This window comes from Hypanus sabinus, chromosome 21 (assembly GCF_030144855.1).
Source record: "Hypanus sabinus isolate sHypSab1 chromosome 21, sHypSab1.hap1, whole genome shotgun sequence".
In the NCBI taxonomy this organism is placed as follows: domain Eukaryota; kingdom Metazoa; phylum Chordata; class Chondrichthyes; order Myliobatiformes; family Dasyatidae; genus Hypanus; species Hypanus sabinus.
Window position 1 is genome coordinate 19,632,697 of NC_082726.1, and position 21,763 is coordinate 19,654,459.

Consider the following 21,763-nt stretch of genomic DNA (forward strand, 5'->3'; position numbering starts at 1 on the left):
CCTGACTCCACCTCCACAGCTCTCTGAAAACGGCGATAAAAGAAACATTCAGCCAAATGGGAAGCAGTGGGAAATAATCATCTAAATCATGATGATAATCAATGAATACCTACATATGTGTTGCACTTGGAAATATTACTATTTTTAAATAAACTATTTTACTCATAGAGAAGTGGAGCTTACATATTAATTAGTACACTAGGAATGTGTTTTATTTTTCTTGCTAGCAGAAGATTTATTATCTTTTGTATTGTTCCTGGCCTCCAGCTCAAAGATTGTTTTCAGGACTCCAGGGAGAGCAATATGACACTCCGAAGAGGAGAATCACTGCTTTCACAGTGAAGTCAGTTCAGATCTTGGAAATAGTTTACACTAATAAATCTGGCCAGTATAATTTGTGTATGAAAAAAGTACTGAACTACTGTATAAAATTCCATTCAACAATTGTGCTCCTTTACTGCTAAATGGTCTGAATAAGCAAACAGTTACATGGGTTTATATCTTCAGATTTCCCTGTAATTAATACAGATAAGTTCATACAGGTATCCTGGACTTACTCAGATGGTGGATGCTTAACTAACGGATGCTGAGAGCTGTAATGAGAGTTGACGCTTTGGGCTGACTTGAAGGCCATTGGACAAATTGTGCATTTATGAAAAGATTCAGTGTGTGAAGCTTGAATGTGAGCCTTGATCGTGTTCAGATCACTAAAGATGCTCCCACAATGCATACATCTGTGTAAAGGAGAAAGAGCAAAATAAGCATTAGCATGAAAATTGATTATTTCAGTTTAAAAACTTGTACTTATAAGGTGAACAGAACTATTGCCAAATTTCTCTCACCTGTTCTTTTGAAGCCCATCTTAGCCATAAGCATAACTAGCACTAAAATAGTAAAATTTATAATAAATAGGGATGCAAAATAAGGAGGTCTAAAAAAAACTAAACTGTTTCCCTGGACCTTTTTCAGACAAATTAAAAGACTGATCACACTATGAAGTTTACTGCGTCTTTATGGAATAAGGAAACTTATTGCTGACACTACTGAAAACACTTTGTCTGGCCTTTGTGTCTTTCAAAGGTCTTCTGCAATTGTAGGAGGCATAGTATATTTAGCCATAATGTTATATATTCCACTTCTGAATAATGAAACAACTGGAGATTTATAATATGGACATGAGGATTCCAATTATATTTATGTGCAAAATTCCTGGAATATCTGCTTTTGTAAGAAACATACAAGAAATACAATCAAGCTTCGTTCTTCTTAGTTATTAGAACAAACCGTTCAGCCCATCAAGTCTCTGCCAACTGTCAAACACCAATTAATACTAATCCAACACTGATGTCATTTTATTCTCCCCACAATTCATTAATAACTGCAGATTCTACTGCTTATCTACTGTCTGGGGACAATTTATGCTGGCCAGTTAACCTACCAACCCACTCATTAGAGGAAGAACACATAAAATCCTCACCAAATATCAGGAGCAAACCTAGGTTGCTGGAACTGCAAGGGCAGCATCTTTATTAGCTATGCCCCATTCACCACTGTGCCTCCATTTTCTGGTTTTATTTCAGAGAATAAACAATATTCAGAGACTGATAATCCCAAAACACCAATTAACTTTCACTTCTGACCTGACATCCATTGAAGCAGTAACAGCAGTTAATGCATTCAACAGTTACACTGGGTTCCTGACTCACAACTTTGAGTTCTGAGGAAATTCTTTCAGAGAGCTGCCCGACTTGCTGAACATTTTCAGTAATTTTTTTGTTTTACATCAGTGATCTACAGTGCTCAAGTGCAGTAGAAATATATATACAAAAAGCAATATTTCCTCATAAGAATCTTGGAGCATTACTGGGCAATATTTATCTGCAGGAAGAGAACAATACATTTAATGTCACACTGCCCTTCTTTTTCTCCTCAATTTCTCCATGTATATATTTCATTTATTTTAGGGCAGTAGTTCAATTGTAATTTTTCAAAAAAAAAGATTAATTAGCACTAGAATGTTTTTTTCATACTGACCTATATGCTACTGTCCGTGCATAGTGTAGGCAGTTCTCCTTGACGTGAGTTTGGAAATAAGCTGAACGACATACCGCACCGCACTCTGGACAGCAATAAGGGGACTTGTGTGAATGAATACGCAGATGAGCAGCATAACTGCATTTATTGGGTAGCATCATCTGGCAGACCCGACATGTCTTGGAAAGAAGAAACGCAAGAAATGCAATTTTAAAATACTGCTAAAATACACACCACTTTCATAGACCATTTCATTTGGTTCAAAATAAACCACAGAGGGCAGAGGATGGGGGAAGAAAGAGAGCCACATCTGTGATGTGATGTGAAGGGTTTAGGAAACACTTGTGCAGATATAGAAATGACCAAAAGAGACATATTCCTGTGTATCATGGGCATTCAATATATGATTGAATCCTTTCTTCAGGTCTGAAAAAAAAAGAATTACTCAAGAGAATTTTATTTCTCCATTTTATGCTGGTACATTTGTTCACATCTGTGTGGAAGATTACTTGGACAATGAGACAGCAAGCACCAATATTAATACCCAGACTGTAAGAATTTATACAATACCTCTCATCAAGATAACTTTTTTTTCTGGAAAACAGTGTAAACACACGAAGAACTAAAGAGGTTCTGGCTGAAAAGGTAAATTTTAATCTAACCAGAAAGGTAGAAAAGAATTGCCAAGAACAATTACGGTCAAAAACCATGATCGTCTATGTCAGATGACACGGTGCAAATGATGATGGTGATGAAACAAAATAAAACGGCCCTAAGATTGCAACAATCACAAAAGGCAATATATTATACAAAAATATATTCAAAACACAATCTATGTATTGGTAAATAAATTAACAAAAGATGAAAAAAAATCCAAGCACAGTTTTGTTTATTTGATATTTCCCAATTTAGCTTGAAATTGCCCTCAAGTCTGTTTTGACATAGTAACAGAGAGTCTGCCCCCAACAGGTTAGTTACCCATTGCTGCTTTCTGGTATCGATTGCCTGTTTCATCAGCTTATGTTGTAATAAACTATGTATAAAATTAATAGTTTGGTAATGAAATGGGGAAAGAAAACCTCCAGTTTTACTGGAGGTTGAAGCTGCATTGTGCTCCACTTTAAAGCAGTAACTTAAGCTGTTTAGTATATATAAAAAAAAATTTGAAAGTGAAATAATCACTGCCCTTGCAGAATTCAATTAACTGCACTCTACTAAAAGATATCCTAAAATAACACAAAGGTGTTTGGCAGGGTTCAAACTTCAAACTTGCAAACTTCAGAAAATTTTAAAATTCACAAATATACAACCACTGCTTTTTGAGGTTCAGCAGAAAGCACAAGTTATTGCTGTGGATTAACTTCTTTGGTGGGAAAGAAGAGCTCAGCATCCATGGAGAGGAATAAATAGTTGAAATTTCAGGCAAGACTCAAAATGTCAACTGCTGATAAGAGAAAGTGGTTGCCACCTGAAGCATGATTCCAGTGGAGATACAATTACCATGTTTAAGAGATCTAGAAGGATATGATTTAAATGGAGGTAAAAAGGATTAGTGCATATGGGCAAAAACATTTGCACGATCATTTCTGTGCGGAAACTCAAATATCTAATTTAACTTCAAATGGTGTGGAGTACAATAATAAATTGACATGAATCTTACATGGAGAGAAGATTGACTGACTGGCAGGAAGCAAAGAATGGGAATAAAGGGTACGTTTTCTGATCGGTTGCTGGTGACTAGCAATGTTCTGCAGGGGTCAATGTTGGGATCATTTCTTTTTATGTTATATATCAATAATTTGGAAAATAGAATTGATGTCTTTGGGCCAAGTTTGTGGATGATAGGTAGAGGGCCAGGTATTGTTGAGAAGGCAGGGAGTTTGCAGAAGGACTTGGATTCAGAGAATGGCAAACAAATGGCAGATGGAATATAGTGTTGGTAAGTGTATGGTCATGTACTTTAGAAGAAGGAATAAAAGCATAGAATATTTTCTAAATGGGAAGAAAAGTCATAAATCAGAGGTGGAAAAGCACTTTGGAGTCCTTGTTCCGGTCCCTAATGGTTAACTTGTAGGTTGAGCCAGCAATAAGGAAGGCAAATGCAATGCTAGCATTCATTTTGAGAGGACTAGAATATAAAAGCAAGGATGAATGCTGAAGCTTTATAAGGCATTGGTCAGACCACACAGAGTACTGTGAGCAGGTTTTGGCCTTTTATCTAAGAAAGGACGTGCTGACATTTTGGAAAGGGTCCAGAGAATGTTTATGAGAATGATTCTGGGAATGAAAGTGTTAATGTTGAGGCGTTTAGAAGAATGAGGGGAGATCTCATTGAAATCTATTGAATATTGAAAGACCTAGGTAGAGTAGTTGTGGAGAGGAGTTTTCCAATAGTGGGGGAGTCTAGGACCACCAGAGGGTGCAGCCTCAGTGTAGAGCAGAGATTCCCATTGGTTAATGGTAGGTGACCATGCATAAAAAAAGGATGAGAACCCCTAGAATAGAAGGACATTCTTTTACAACAGAGATGAGGAGGAATTTCTTCAGCCCAAAGGTGGTGAATCTGTGAATTTCATTGCCACAGATGGCTGTGAAGGCCAAGTCATTGGGTAAACTTAAAGTGGAGGTTGATGGGTTCGTGATTAGTAATGTTTAAGGGAGAAGGCAGGAGAATGGGGCTGTGAGGGATAATAAATCTGCCATGATGGGATGGCAGAGCAGACTCAATGGGCCAAATGGCTTAATCCTGCTATGTTTTATGGTACACTCTGCTGCATCATGCAACAGATAAAGGATTTGAATCTAAAATCTGGTAGTTGTGGGGCAGATGTCTGTTATAGTCATAGTGCACCACAGCATAGAAACAAACCCTTCAGCATATCTAGTCTATGCCAAACTGGTATTCAGCCTAGTCACATCATCTGACACCTGGACCACAGCCCTCCATACTCCTTCCATCCAATATTCTCTAATGTTGAAACAAAGCCTGCATCCATCACTTCCTCTGGCAGCTCATTCCACACTTACAGCGCCCTCTGAGTAAAGAAATTTCCGCCGCGCTCCCATTAAATATGTCACATTTCATCCTTAAGCTATGACCTCCAGTTCCAGTTTCACCCAAATTCAGTGGATAAAGCCTGTTGCTCTTACCCTAACTATACTCCTCATAATTTTGTACACCTCTATCAAATCTTTCCTCATTATCCTACACTCCAGGGAATAAAGTTGTAACCTATTCAACTTTCACATAACTGAGTTCTTCAAATTCCAGCAATGTCCTTGTATTTTTTTTCTGCACTCTTTCAACCTTGATAATATCTTTCATGAAGATAGGTGATCGGAACTACGTGCAATACTCCAAATTTGGTCTGAACATTTTTTAAAATAGACCAACATAATTTCCCAGTACTCATTACTTCGATTTATAAAGGCCAATGTGCCAAAAGCTCTCTTAAATACCCTAATTACTGTATCTGTGATGCCCACTTTCAAGCAATTATGGATCTGTACTCCCAAATCCCTCTGTTCTACCACACTCATCAGTGCCCTACCATGCACCATGCAAGTCCTCCCCTGTTATGCCCTTTCATAGTGCATCACCTTATACTTGTCTGCATTAAATTTCATCACCATTTTTCATCGAATTTTTCCAGCTGGTCCAGCCCTTCATTCCAACTAATTTTTATAGGAGTACCATTGAGTGGCCTGGCCAGCTACATCATCATCTGGTATGGGAACTGCAAGTTGCAATGAAGGATTGTAAGGACTGCTCAGAAGATGAGAAGATCATTGGGGTTGCTCTTCCTCCCAAAGATATTTTATCAGGAGCATTGCATACACATAGCCCTTAATATTGTCAATGATCTCTCCCAATTCTCCAACAATCTCTTTGACCCCCTATCTCAGGTTGAAGATACTATAACATTAAGACAAGAACTGATAGGAAGGGAAACAGTTTCTTACCCCAGGCCACAAGACTACTGAACGTTCAGCACAGGTGGGGGGGGGGGGGGGGGGTCATTGTTCAGTGTGGTGGAGCTGGAGAAGTTTCTACCAATACAGATTATGGCCTTTCCGTTAATAAGTGCAACGTGCAGTTACAGAGAGAAGTGATAAAGCCCAATAAGGATAGTTTACGCATCAGCTTGTTGGATATTTAAAATTTCAGTAATATATGAGTAATATTTTACATACATTGCTAAGCATTCTTTGTTGTTAACATAATGCATTGGCAGTTATATGTAAAAGTATGTAAATGGCATATGTCATTATGCTGCCATGTCTACATGCATGCTTCGCTTAAAGTAAAAAAATGAAGTTAGATTCACATTCCAGACTTCCTTGTTTTCTTTCCAATTAATTTTATGTTTGTGGAACCTTACAAGAAAGCATTTACAAATGGCTCTTTAACTAAAGCTCAACATTTAAATGAGCAGTTGAAATTGCTATATCAACATAAACACCAGATAGTGATGCAGTTGAGTTGTAGTTGGGAATGAAAGAGTGTGAAAGAGTGACTTGTACGTAGTAAAAACAGGAGGGCCGGCAGTGTGGGGACATGATTGGCTGATTCAACTACAACTTGACTGGACAGTCAGTCACTGTAACAGAGTCAATTGAAAGCAACTTAAGAAAGGTAATGGATGATGCCACAACTGTCTCCATGCTATACACCATGAACTGTTGCTCAGAGGGCAAACAGGTGCCATCCTCTGAGCCCCTAGTTAGCTTTGATATGTTAATCAGGCAGTTACTTGCAAAATATGGCTTGGATTTAAGCTGAAAGACAGTTCAAGGAACTTCAGAAAAGTTGCTAGCTTTTATGAGTGTAAAGTACCTGAATCTACTCTGCATGCATTAAGGTTTTGCATTAACTTCAAGTGGGAGTCAAAAAGCAGCTTGCAAAAATAGAGGCAAATACCGAAGTCCAGCTAGAGGAATGGAAGGCCTAAAGGAAAGGAGTCAATGGAGATATAAAAACAGGTTTGTCAGATGATGTTGTGGATAAGAAAATGAAGAGAAGAGATCAGATCATAAAGGGAGCAATAGGAGGATTAGTAAGAGAATACTCCTGTGAACTAAATACATCTTCCCAAGATCAAGATGACCATCCTAGAAAGAAGATAAAGAGCCAAAATGATGGTGAGAGAGAGAGATCGGGACCATGAGCATGGCCAAGAAAGCAACTGAGATAAAGAGAGAAAGAAAGAAGCTAGGGCCATGAGAGAAACAAGGATTGAAGTAGATACAGAAAGAAAGGCTGAGAAAAGGAGAAGGAAGGTGTCCAGAGCTGTTAGAACCTCTTCCTGCAGTCTCAGACTCAACTCCTGCAACCACCACAGAGGAGGCCCTAGAACCTGAGATTGCTTTCACAACCATGGCTCATCTGCTAAGCAGACTGACCTTCCTCATCAGGAAAGACGTTATCCCACAAGAATAAGAAATTCTCCACAGCAATTAAATCTTTTGGCCTGAATGGGACAACTTAAAATTAATGAGGCTGTAATTGGCTATATAGAAGTTGCATTATATAATATACTGTGTGTGCTTGTGTAATTAGATTAGATTCAACTTTACTGTCATTGTACTGAGTACAGATACCAAGCCAAATGAAATGCAGTTAGCATCTAACCAGAAATGTGAAGAATAGTGTTATTTACTATACCCTAATTGTAGGTAAGTCCATTCCTTATTTCTTATTTAACACTTAAGAGAATGGGGGTATGTCTACAGGGCTAGTTTTCTGTTCTGGATGTCAGATGTGGGATTTCTGGTGACTACCAGCCTCCTTGATAGCCACATCTGCACTAGGTGCATCAAGATGCAGCTCCTTAGAGACTGTGGATGGGAAATGGAGTTGCAGTTCAATGATCTTCGCATTGTTAAGAAAAGTGAAGAGTACTCCATTTTGAGTACTGTTGGGGTGGGGGGGGGGGTGGAAATGACCTACCAGGGGAAACAATAGCAGCTGCACGTCTGGCACTCAGTCTGGCCTTCTGGCTCAGAAGGGTAGGGAACCGAAGAGGATGGCAGAAGTTATAGGGGATTCTATAGTTGGGGGGGGGGGGGGGCAGATGAGAGATTCAGTGGATGTGAAAAAGAAACCTTACGGTAGTTTGCCTTCTCGGTGCCAGGGTCTGCAATGTTTCTGAATACGCCCACAATATTCTGAAAGGGAGGGTGAGTTGCCAGAAGCCCTGGTACAAATTGGTACCAATGAACTCGTGGTGCAATTACAGATTTGTCAATATGATGTAGAGGGTGTCACTGAGTTATGGCTGAAAGAAGGCTGTAGTCAGGAGCATAACATCAAAGGACATACTTTGTATCAAAAGGACAGGCAGGAAGGCATAGGCAGTGGTGTGGCTCTGTTAATAAGAGATGGGATTATATCTTTAGAAAGAGGTGACTCAGGGTCAGAGAAAGTTGAATCTTTGTGGGTGGAGTTAAGAAACTGCAAGGGTAAAAAGAACATTATGGAATCATATACATGTGCCTCCAAATAGTAGCCAAATGTGGGGTTGAGATTGCAAAGGGAGCTGGAACAGACATGTGATAAGGGTAATGACACAATTGTAAAGGAAGACTTCAATATGCAAGGGGATTGGAAAAATCAGGTTGGTGTTGGATTGCAAGAGAGGGAATTTGTTGACTGTCTACCAGATGGCTTTTCAGAGCAGCTTTTGCTTGAGCCAATTTGGGGAAAGGCCATCATAGATTGGGTGGTGTGTAATCACCCAGATCTTATTAGGGAGCTTAATGTAAAGGAACCCTTAGGAGACAGTGATCATAATATGATTGAATTCATACTGCAATTTGAGAGGGAGAAGCACAAGTCAATTGTTTCAGTATTGCAATAGAATAAAGGGAATTCTGGTAGCATGAGAGAGGAGCTTGTCCAAGTGGACTGGAGGAGGATACTGGCGGGGATGATGGCAGAGCAGAGATGGCTTAGGTTTCTGGGAATAGTTCACAATTATAGGCATGTCCCGCGATAGACTGGCGTCCTATCCGGGGGGAGGGGGGGGGGGTGGAAGTCTTGTACTCTCAGTTGCTTCGTGCCACAGAAACCGGCATAAGCACCGGCCTTATGAGCCTATAAGGATTGGGACAGACTATAACTTTAACTAATAGACTGCAGAAGTAGTAGTTCTCAAATAGTAGGGGTAGGCAACAGTGGCTGACAAGGGAAGTAAAGGACTGTACAGTAGCCAAGGAAAGGGCACTAAAAGGTAACAAAAGTGAGTGGGAAGTTGGATGACTGGGGAGCTTTTAAAATCCAACAAAAAGCAACTTAAAAGCTCTAAGAAGGGAAAAGATGAAACATGAGGGCAAATTAGCCAATAATATAAAGCAGGATACTATTTTTTTCAGTTATATAAAGAGTAAAAGGGTGGTGAGATTTGATATTGGGCCACTGGAAAATAATGCTAGTGAGGTAGTAATGGGGGACAAAGAAATGGCAGATGAACTTAATGGGTACCTGGCAACCGTCTTCAATGGGGAAGACACTAGCAATGTGCCAGAGGTCTGTGAGTATCAGGGAACAGGAGTGAGTGCCATTGCTTTTTCCAAAGGAAAAAGTGCTAGAAAAACTGAAAGGTCTTAAGGTGGATAAGTCACCTGGACCAGATGGACTACATCCCAGAGTCCTGAGAGACGTTGCTGAAGAGATAACGGATGCATTGATCATGATCTTTCAAGAATCATTTGATTCTGGCATGGTCCTGGAGGAGTGGAAGATTGCAAATGTCACTCCACTCATTAAGAAGGGACGAAGGCAAAAGAAAGGAATTATGGACCAGTTAGCTTAACCTCAGTGGTTGGGAAAGGGTTGTAGTCCATTACTAAGGATAAGGTTTTGGGATACGTGGAGAGTGATAAAATAAGTCAGTCAGCAGGGTTTCTGCAAAGGGAAATCATGCCTGACAAATCCATTAGAGTTTTTTGAGGAAGTAACAAGCAGGCTGGACAAAAGAGAGGCAGTGGATGTCACTTATTTAGACTTGATAAGGTGCAACACATGAGGCTGCTTAACAAGATAAAATCCTATGGTGTTACAGGAAAGATACTGGCATGAATAGAGGATTGGCTGACAGGCAGGAGGCAGTGAGAGTGAATAAAGTGGACATTTCTGGTTGGCTGCCACTGACTAGTGGTGTTCCTCAGTGGTCTGTATTGGTACAGCTACGTCTCACATTGTTTGTCAATGATTTAGATAATGGAATTGATTGCTTTGTGGCAAATTTTGCAGAATTTACGGAGATAGATCATGGAGTAGGTAGTGCTGAGGAAGCAAAACAATTGCTACAGGACCTAGACAAACTGAAAGAATGGACAAAAAAGTGGCAGATGGAATACAGTGTTGGGAAATGTATGATAATACATTCTGGTAAAAGGAACAACGGTGTGGACTATTATCTAAATGGGGAAAAGGTTCAAATATCAGAGATGCAGAGGGACTTAGGAGTCCTCATGCAAGACTCCCAGAAGGTTAATTTACAAGCTGAGTCTGCGGTACAGAAGGCAAATGAAATGTTGGCATTTAGTTCAAAGGGGATAGAACACAAAGTCAAGGAGCAAATAGAGGCTTTTTAAGACACTAATCAGGCGGCACTAGGAGTACTGTCAACAGTTTTGCACCCCACATCTCAGAAAGGATGTGCTGTCATTGCAGAGTTCAGAGGAGGTTCACAGGGATGATTCTGGGAATGAAGGGGTTAACATATGAGGAGCATTTGGCAACTTTGGGCCTAGACACACTGGAAGTTAGAAGAAGGTGGGGGGATCTCACTGAAACCTACTGAATGTTGAAAGGACTAGACAGGATGGAGAGGACGTCTTCCTGTGGTGGGGTATCCAGGACTAGAGGGTAGAACCTCAAAATTGAGGGGCGACCTTTTAGAACAGAGATGAGGATGAGGAAGATTTTTTTTAGCTAGAGTAGTGAAACTGTGGAATGCTCTGCCACAGACTGGTGGAGGCCAACTCCGTGGGTATACTTAAGGCAGAAGTTGATTGTTTCCTGATCGGTCAGGGTATCAAAGGATATGGTGAGAAGACAGGGATGTGGGGTTGAGTGGGATCCAGGATCAGCCATAATGGAATGGTGGCACTGACTCGATGGGCTGAATGGCCTAATCCTGTTTCTATGTCTTATGGTCTTATGGCTAAATGCATTTAATATTGATTAGTATGAGGTGATGTACTTTAAGAGGAACATTCATCAATGAAGGCAGCTGCACAAATAAATGAAATGTTAAGGATGGCATGTAAGATATTTGCTTTCGCTAGCTAGGAACAGGATATTAAAGCAGAGATATTACGGCACAGCTTTGTCAAACTTAGTTTAGTTCACAGATTAAGTATTTGCACAATTGTGGTTGCCACACTATACAGGAGATTCACCAGGATGCTAATCTTCAGTTATGATGACAGACTTATTTTCCTTGGACAGAAATGGGAACCTGATTAATGTATACAAAATGTGAGGCATACATCAGGTAGGCAGTAGGGATTTTCTCCCTTCAGTAGTGTGGACTGAGACTCAAAAGCAATGTTTTGGCTAAGAGGTGAGATTAGAGAGAACTCGAAGATTTTTTTTCTAGCCAGAGGACTGTTGAAATCTGAAATGCAGCGCCCAAATTTGTGATGGGGACAGATACTCACACAAATATCATCTGGATGAACACTTGAATTGTCAAGGCATAGAGGCTATTGACCATGTACTGGTAACTGAGATTAGTACAGTACCTGGTTGTCAATATGGACATGTTGGTATGAATGGCATGTTTCTGTGCTGTATGATTCCATGGGAGATAAAAACCAGTATTTTTGGTCCTGGTTACATTGCTTCCTTATTGTAAATATAAAAATGTTGCGTGACTTTAGAATGCCACACCAAATACAATCAATGTAATCAATCTTCAGGTGCTATTTTTACATGCATGTTAAGTGCTTGATTTCCTTGAAAATCAATCATCTAGGCCTTTACTCTGCTTGGGATCTTAAAAAAACAATTTTAGGAAAAGTAAACGGGAACAAAGCTTTAAAATAAAGGAGATGTCCTCCTTTTTCATTCATTTTAGAATGAAGGAGATACCCTCTTTTTTTCAAATTAAGGGGCTTCCCTTTCTCCACCATCAACCATGATGAGGGAGGAGCTTAGAAGGATCAATGGCGTTATGTCTTCCCTCTCGCTGTGAAATGGAGAGATCTTTTTCTCCCTTATTAGGGAGAGAGCGAGCCTGTGGTATGTCGAATACTGGGTGAACAAGTAATCTTTGGGGCACTGCAAGCCTGTGCCTTTGCAGTTGCTTTGCTCATGCTTGAGTGCTCAGTGGCGGGTGCCAATGTTTTTTTTTGCTGGTGGGGGAGGGGGGAAATTGTTGCTTGCTGATGCTTATGCATGGGAGGGAGGTGAGCTTGGGGGGACTTTGGGGTGCTAACATTTAACTGTCATTCATTCTTTGGGGGCACTCCTCCGTTTTTGTGGATGGTTATGAAGAAAAAGCATTTCAGGATGTATATTGTATACACTTCTCTGACATTAAATGTATCTTTGAAATTGCATCGCTTCCATTTCACATGTCTGCTCCTACCCCATCCTCCCACCACCCTACCAAGGATAGGGCTCCTCTTGTCCTCATCTGCTACCCCACCAGCATCTGTATCCAGCACATAATTCTCTGGAATTTCTGCCATCTACAACAGGATCCCACCGCCTCTCCCTCTCTCCCACTTCCTGCTTTCTGCAGGGATTGCTCCCTACGTGATTCCCTTATCCATTCATCCCTTCCCTGATCTCCCTCCTGGCACTTATCCTTGCAAGCTGAACAAGTGCTACACCTGCTCTTACACCTCCTCCCCACTACCATTCAGTGCCCCAAACAACCCTTCCAGGTGTGGCAACACTTCACCTGTGAGTCTGTTGGGATCATATACTGTGTCCAGTGCTCTCAGTGCGACCTCCTGTATATCAATGAGACCCGACACAGATTGGGAGACTGCTTCACTGAGCACCTATGCTCCATCCACCAGAAGAAGTGGGATCTCCCAGTGCCACCCATGTTAATTCCACTTCTCATTCTGATATGTCAATCCTTGGCCTCCTCTACTGTCACGACGAGTCCACACTCAGGTTGGAGGAATGACACCTTATATTCGGTCTGGGTAGCTGCCAACTTGATGGCATGAACATCGATTTCTCAAACTTCTGGTAATGGCAACCACCCCCCCCCCGCCCCGCCCCCAAGCCTCTCCTTCACCAGTCCTGATCCCCTTTTCCCTCTCTCATTTGTCGGCCCATTGCCTCCCTCTAGCGGTTCTCCCCCCTTTTCTTTCTCCCACAGCCTTCTATCCTTACTTATCAGACTCCCCCTCTCCAGCCCTGTACCTCTTTCACCAATGAACTTCTCAACTATTTACTTCATTTACCCCCCCTCCCAGGTTTCACCTATCACCTTGTGTTTCTCTCTCTCCTCCCCCATCTTTTAAATCTACTCCTCTTCTTATTTTCTTCAGTTCTGCTCAAGGGTCTTGGCCCGAAATATTAGTTGTACTTTTTTTCCATAGATGTTGCCTGGCCTGCTGAGTTCTTCCAGCATTTTGTGTGTGTTGCTTTAAGTTTGAATACAGTACGTTGCCAGGTCCGGTTTTCATAGTGGTCTAAATTGGAGTGAAAGGAAACTAATTCTGTCATTCACAGGGATAAATCTTTGTAGTTATCTTGACTGAGAATGGGCTCAGGAAGGTCACCTTCTACAATTTTGCACAGAATCAATTCGTAAAGCCAAACTGGCAGCACTGGCAAGGCAACATTTATACCTATGCCCGACTTCTCAATTTAATAATATTATGGATGATTGTTCTTATGTAATAATAATAATAATCTTGCTAATAAGCTGGGCAGTCTTATCCCAAGAATGGCCAGTAATCTATTTGTGCACAACTGATTCCAAGAAAACTAAATGGAAGGAATGCATATTTGAGCATCTCATTTGATCAGAGATAGTGCATGGCATAGAATGATCATGAGAAGACGGAGACAAAATATCAGCCAAAATTTGAGCAGCTTTCTGAAAAAATGAGTCTCATCAGAAGCAGCAAATGACATCAATACATTTCTTTAAAGTTGGGTGGATTAATAGATTTGGAAGCCAGTATTTTCCCTATGGAATTTCGCTTATAATAATGGGGTATAAATCTTAATCCAGAGATCACAAGGATCTAATCTGATATAAAGCAATTTTAATTCATATTTTTGCTGCATGGTCTACCAACCTAACTAGACAGTGACTGAAAATTACCACTTGGAAATTATTAGCTGCCTGGAATGAGGTGGGGAAATAGTCAAAATGTTAACCCAAGGCAGATGCAGAACTTGATGCCTCTTCTGTGCTGGATAGATTAGAAAGAATTTTACGTTCAGTTATAATAACTTAGGCTTTCTTTGGGTAAGAGCTCTATTCTCTTGTACTGACCCAAGATATAAACAAGGACAAAAAATATAAAACTCAAGCTCCATACATATAAATAGTGATAAGTTTCAACACACAATGTTAGTTCTATTACTTTTTCACCTTGAATAAGATATGACAAGTTCCAATGTAATTTACTCACCAGTGTTTCAGCATCATCTGTTACCCGCTGGTAATGACCTGCAAGACTCGCATAATCCTGGAATTGTTGATAGCACTCTAGACATTTTAATCCATGACGTATTAATCTAAATGAATCACAGTGCAGAGGCATTACAGGATAACTGAAAGCTGGGCTACTCATTCCGATTATTGTCAAATTTCCATTATCCTGGCCAACAGTAGAGGTCTCATCCTGGGCAAGAGTACCTGACAGCACCGAAGAGGTCACTGGGGTTGTTGAAAACATTTGGTCCGAAGGGATAGGCTTCACTTGCAACTGAGAGCACTGCATAACAGCTCCTTTACCCTTGTGTTCCCGTGCATGCAACAGCAAACTGCATTTGTTAAAGAAGACCATGACTTTGGAACAATGGCTGCACATCATCTCAATATGCACACTTCGACGTTCATAATGCTGTGATAAACTCTTTTCTAGAGCAAATGCATCTCCACATTCTAAGCAGCGATAACCACGAGCTGGCATAGATACATTACTGTTTGCTGGTGGCTTCAGGTTTGGAGCATAAATTGGCACAGGATTGGTGCCATTTAATAGTTTGTTAAAAGCTTCAACTACAATGTTCTGAGTAGAAATAGGAGATTCTTTATTTTGTGGAACCACGTTCTTGATCTGCTGTACCAGTGGCACTGTTACCACCTGAGTGGCAATCGTTTGCTGGCTCTGTCGCAAAGTAGTGGATCTGGCAGTAGCAGTGGCAGCAACACTGTGCGGAACCAAGTTGAGACTTGCCAAGTGAACAGCTTTAGGCAGGAGATTTGTGCTGGAGACATTTGAGGATTGCTTTATCCCCATCTGTTTCTGTAGCTGCACTACACTAGCTGCCTTCATTATGGCACTGCTTGCACTCTCAGCCGATATGCTTGTTACATCTATACCTTTCAAGCTGCTGTTGGCATTTATGTTTTCGTCAAATATTTGGGTAGCGGTCCCTTTAACAGATACATTATTCGATGAGCTGACTGCATTCGCCATATTATTAGCTGACAGTGGCTTCTTTACAATTTCTGTTGTTAATGAAGTAGGGGTTTGAGATGGTGCACTGGTCCCAGGGCTTGATTTCAAGTTCAATTCCTCAGCTAAGGCCATTTCAGTGACTGACTGTTCAGGCGAACTCCTTGACTCACTATGTTCAGAATCTGGCATTACCCGGGTCACGGTCCTGGTAATTTCACCAGAAGATGTTTTAATGGTTTTAATCCTTACTTTTGGTATGGCTGGTGGTGAACCTGTTGCAACATAAGGGGACCCTTTGCCACTGTAGTCACTGGATACACTTCTTGGGCTATCAGACTGCTTGTTTGTCATTTTCTTTACTCCTTCCATTGGACTTCTTGGACTCTTTGGTGACTTTGCCATTTTGGGGCTGCTCCTGACACTATCCCTCAAACCCAACAAAGATTCTTTAGAATTATCCTTGTGTTCCTCCTTTGGGAACTCTGATGTTTTTTTGGCATTAAGAGCTACTAATGCTGCTAAACATGAGGTCAGTTTTGAATGAGCTGACTTCAGTCGCTGGCGTGGTGGAACAGAAGAGCACAAGGTCAATTCTGGAACACTGCAGGTCTTTGGCTCTTCTGAATTATTATTATGCAGGTCACATGAAGACTCCAAGTTGTCAAATAAACTGCTTTTTTTGTCAAAGTCCTTGTTCTCTCGCTCTGCTTCTTCAGATGCATTTGTTGAATTTACTTTTTGTCCTAAAGCCACCTCGTTCATTTTACAGTTTCTAATTTCATTCGTTCTCTCTCGTTTTTTGGAGTATTCATCAAACATACTCAGCTCTGTCACAACTTGTTCAGGCTGTTCTCTTGTGTTGTTCATCAGTGAATTCTCTGTAGAAATATACAAGCCTACAGAACCAAGGTAAGGTCCCTTATCTGATTTAATATTATCCACAATTCCAGCATTTTGCATGGCTTCTTCTGGCTCTGGGCTAGAAATAGGACTAAACTGACTGAATGTTGGTAGGGCTTCTGTCCTTGGCATGTCAAATTTACTCGGGTAATTTCTGGAACTATCTCCATTGATGAGGGCAGTGGAATCAGAGGTAATATCAGTATTTCGAAACCCATTCTGAAGCAGATTCTGTCCGAGCTGATGGGTATCCTTCTCAGTAATAGATTCAAAGGATTCTTGTCGATTGGTGTTCTTGACAATGACACTCACTACTGGGACATCTGGTATGGTGTGATGCATGGACAACTCATCTATACCCATCCCTGGCTGCTTCAAATGACCTTCTGATTCCTCACTGCTTGACTGAATAGCCTCTTTGGCATCAAGGTCTGGATCAGGAATGTCAAAAGCTGCTAGAAGATCATCAAAATCTGGGGTCTTCATGTCACCCATGATTGGAGACTTTGAGAAACCTTGAAGGAGAGTTAAAAGACGCTACATTAGTTACTTATAATGACACCTGGTTTCATCTGCCCACTCCCTCTCTCAACTACAGTTCCACTTATCAACTATCAGCCTTAGTTACTAAATTCCCCATTTTCTACCTGCCCATTCCTTTCATTTAACTGTTTCCACAACACCTACTAGCCTCTGTCTCAGCACTCCCCTGCCCCACCTAATTCCAAATGCTCTTCATAAGAACACAATACCATAAGAAACTGTAGCAGAATTAAGCTGTTTGGCCCATCAAGTCTGCAACAGCATTTGAACATGACAGATTTAGTTTCCCTCTCAACCCTACTTTCTCCCCTTAAGCTTTTATGCCCTGAACAATCAAGAAACTACCAACCTCTAAATATACCCAATGATAACCATCCCTCTAGCTGAAGAAATTCCTCCTGACCTCTGTTCTAAAGGGATAACTTTCTATTCTATTCTGAACCCTCTGATCCTAGACTCTCCCACTATTGACACCATCCTCTTCACTCTATCCTGGCCCTTCACTTTATCTTACACCCCACCTCCTTCATCTGGTTTCACCTACCACTAAGCAGACTACATCTCATCCTTCCCTTTCATTTCATTTTCTGGCCATCTTCCCTTTGGGCTTTCAGTTCTGGTGCAAGGTCTCGTTCGACCTGAAACAATGAGCAACCCTTTGCCTTCACGGATGCTGCTACACCTGCTGACTTCTTCCAGCAGTTTTTTCCCCCTTTACAGCACATCCTAGAATCTAGTCACGTACATCTCTACAAATACATCGCTTGTGAAAAACGTTTCAGATTTGTAGTCAACACTGTACTTGTGTTGCGACAGAAAATCTACTGCAATACCAGGTTACAAAAACTAGAACCTAAAGTGATCTATTTCTGATACTCCTCTGAATCTTCAAATAAGTTTTGATTCCAAGATATTTTTTAGTCTTTAGAAAAGAACATACTGGTTAATTTAGTAGCATAGTGGCTAACTGTTGCAGTGCCAGTGACCAGAGTTCAATTCCACTGTTGACTGTAAAGAGTTGGTACATTCTCTCTGTGACTGTGCTGATTTCCTCTGGGTTCCACAGTTCCCTCCACATTCCGAAGATGTATTGGTTAGTACAGGGGTGGGCAAACTGTTTGACTTGTAGGCCATAAAGGGTTCTAAAATTTGACAGGGGGGCCGGACCAGGAGCAGATGGACGGAGTGTTTTGGTAATACACCTCATAAGAGAAAATAAAATATCATGGGATATGTAGAAAACATGTGCTTTAATTTCAATTGAAAATGAACAAATGCATTACAACAAAATATCTGTCTTTGAAGTCCCATGGTATTTAGCTATTTATTGAAATGACTTTTAAAACACTGAAAATTAAATGAATAAAATAGCTTTTTTTAATAGTAACAGTTATTATTTTAAAGCACTGAAAATTCTGTTATCCTTCAAGATATTATCATCATCACTCTCCTCCTGTCTTTATTTCAAAAACGGTAGGAGATGCAGGTCTACTTGTCCTGCTCCTTCTTATTCAATTGTCCCGTGCCAAAACTCAACAACGACCAGCACAAGGACAGAACAGTGACAGTGCGCCAGTATGCGGAGCGCGTTATTTGATCTGGAGCGCATTTTTTATTTTGAGAACGTACGTGCACCTGCGCACTACTCATGTCCATCACTTAACAGAAATGACATGTAACATGTAAGGCTTATTGAAAAAAATATTTTCAAATGCATTTTTTACATAATACAACGAAGAAACTTATTTTTAATTTCAGTGGGAACAGTGTTGTTGGTCTCCCTTTTTAGCCAGCGCATCAAAGTCTGGATTTAGTTTTGTTGTGGCGATTCTCAGGATGGATCTGAGGTGTTGGTCAGTTAACTTGGATCTGTGGCTGGCTTTGTTGATGTTCATGACACTGAACGCCTGTTCACACAAATAGGTCGAGCAGAACAAAGAGTAAAGCGCAAATGTGGAGTAATACGCTGCACCTCAACAAAGGTCAATGTATATAGAGTGCGTCATCTATTGGGAAAATGCCAGAATTGCGGGGAAAAAACGTTAACAAGGTTTATTAATATAATTTCATCAAGTTCTGCGGGCCAGATTAAAAAGCTTAATGGGCCGCACATGGCCCCCGGGCCGTAGTTTGCCCATGCCTGGGTTAGTAGGTTAGTTGGTCACATGGGTGTAATTGGGTGGCATTATATTGGGCTAGATAAAATAAAACAAAGCAACATCTCTACTGCCAAATTTTACTTATCTACAGACATTATGGTAAATCTATTTATATCACAGACTTCCTATCTAAAGTCCACATGTAGGAAGGATTACAGTATGTATCACACCTACATGTATTTTTATTGCTTTGATATTTCTTATGTTTGTAATTTATTTTTTATTGAAACTCATCATCAAACATTTCCATAAGATGTATTTCAAATATTGTACATATATATCATAGTCGTATATGCCACAAGTCTCCACATTTTATCTGAGGTATACACTTACAGAAAAGAGAGGAAAAAAAACAAGCAAAAGGAGAAAGCTGTGTACAAGTAGGGTGTGATCTTTTTTTTAAACAACATATTCATTGATTTGTGAGGATAAAATCAGGCCTATGAGATGTTATGTAGTTAAACCATTTTTCCCAGTATGAATCAAATTGTTCCAACTTATTACTAACAGATGCTGTTATCTTCTCTATTTTGTAAATGTCCATTGTAATTTCCATCCATGCATTTAAGGTTGGGCTCTCCAGTGATAACCATTTCCTAGTAAGAGTCTTTGTACCAGCCACCAGGGGTATGTTCATTAAACATTTATCTCTTTTCAACCATTCTTGAGGCATATACCCAAAATATATGGTCTTACTTTCTAAGGATATTTCACATTTAAAGATGTCTTGTAGAGCATTGTGTATCCCACTCCAATAGTCTTTGATAACAGGGCATTCCCAGAAAATAAGATAATGGTTTGCATTTTGATTTCCCCAATTTCGCCAGCAAACAGGGAGGTTACTATCATAATAGGATTTCTGAGAGGGGGTAATAAAATATATCAAGTTTTCCCATCCAAACTCCCTCCATTTCTGTGAATTGGTACACTTCCATTGATATCTCCATATTATTGTCCATTCTTCCTCAGATATAATTATCCCTCCTTCCTTCTCCCATTTTGTTTTAATGTATGAAGTTGAATATGTTTTAAGATTTGACAAACCCTTATTCATGCTTGAAATGATTCTACTACCATTATCTGAATTATATGCTTTTCTAAATAGCTCTATCAAACATGTTCTTGCCTTGGTTACATTTTTAACCGTCTTATTAACATATTGTCGCATCTGTAAATACCAATAAAAGTCTTGTTTTTCTAATAAGTGTTTCTGTTTAAGCATTTCAAAACTGAACAGCATTCCTTCTTTTATTATATTGCAAAGAACTGCTATTCCTTTAGCCTCCAGTCCTTAAATCAAGCATCCAGTTTATTTGGTGTAAAACCCAAGTATATGGAGGATGTCATTTAAGAATCTCCCTCTACTTTATATTCTTTTATAACCTTTATCCATATTTTAAGAGTTTATTCCACCCATGGGTTATCAATAGTATGTATGTACCTTTGAAGGTTGTTATCAGCCAAAATTGCCTGTATGGGGATGGGAAGTATCCCCTCCTCAATGTTTTTCCATTGAGCATCATATAATGGGTTGCACCAACATATCACAGCTCTCAAGTGTGCTGCAAAATAATAATCTCTAAGAGAAGGTAGGCCCCATCCCCCCTTTTCCTTGGCTAATTGCAAAGTTTTGGGACGAACTCTAGGCCTTTTACCTTGCCAAATACATCTTGATAATATTTTGTTCCATTCACTGAATTGATTAATCTCTATTAGCAGGGTTTGAAAGAGATATAATTGTCTGGGCAGTATATTCATTTTAATAGATTCAATCCTTGAACTGAGACTAAAAAAAAGGAATTAGGTTTCATCTTGCTATACAGTATCTTCCTTAATTTTTTTATATATAGGATGATAATTGCATTCTGATAATTTTGCCAAATCTTTTGGCATAATGATGCCCTAATATTTGACTCTGTTTGCCACGCCCAGAGATACCTACTTTCAATTTCTCTTGGTCAGCTATAGTTATATGAAAGTAACTGGGTTTTATCTATGTTGATCTTGTATCCTGATAATTGACCATATTGTTCAAAGGACTGCATCAATTTAGGTAAAGAGTATGTTGGTTGCCCTAGATAGATCAAAGTGTCATCCGCATAACAAGCCAATTTATGCTCTGTCCCTTTAATAGTAATTCCCCTAATATCTTCATTTTGTCTGATGTATTGAGCTAATGGTTCCAGATATAATGCGAAGAGTAGCAGTGACCATGCACAACCCTGTCTCGTGCCCCTTTCTAGGGTAAAACTATTTGATAAATATTGATTGATTTTAATCCTAGCAGCAGGGTTGTCATATAGTGGCTATATAGTTTTAATAATTGTGTCATGGAAACTAAATCTATGCAAAACTCTGTAAAGAAAATTCCAATTAACCGAATCAATTGCCTTTTCAGCGCCCACACTTATCACTATTGCTTTGATTTTATTTTTTTTGTATATGATCCATAATGTGAAGTGTCCTTCGTATATTGTCTTGTGTTTGGCGTTGTTGCATAAAACCTGTCT

General features: G+C 40.0%; 1 protein-coding gene across 7 annotated transcripts in view; it reads right to left on the reverse strand.

Annotated features, from left to right (window-relative positions):
• znf592 (zinc finger protein 592) overlaps positions 1 to 21,763 on the reverse strand; it is a 200,761-nt gene that overhangs the window by 37,044 nt on the left and 141,954 nt on the right. For all 7 annotated transcript variants that reach the window (XM_059946126.1, XM_059946121.1, XM_059946122.1 and 4 more), the window contains 3 exons: positions 14,656 to 17,066; positions 2,035 to 2,213; positions 558 to 734 (listed from right to left, as the gene is read on the reverse strand). In XM_059946126.1, coding sequence (XP_059802109.1) covers positions 558 to 734; positions 2,035 to 2,213; positions 14,656 to 17,046 — 2,747 coding nt within the window. In that variant the 5' untranslated portion in view covers positions 17,047 to 17,066. The remainder of the gene's footprint in view (positions 1 to 557; positions 735 to 2,034; positions 2,214 to 14,655; positions 17,067 to 21,763) is intronic.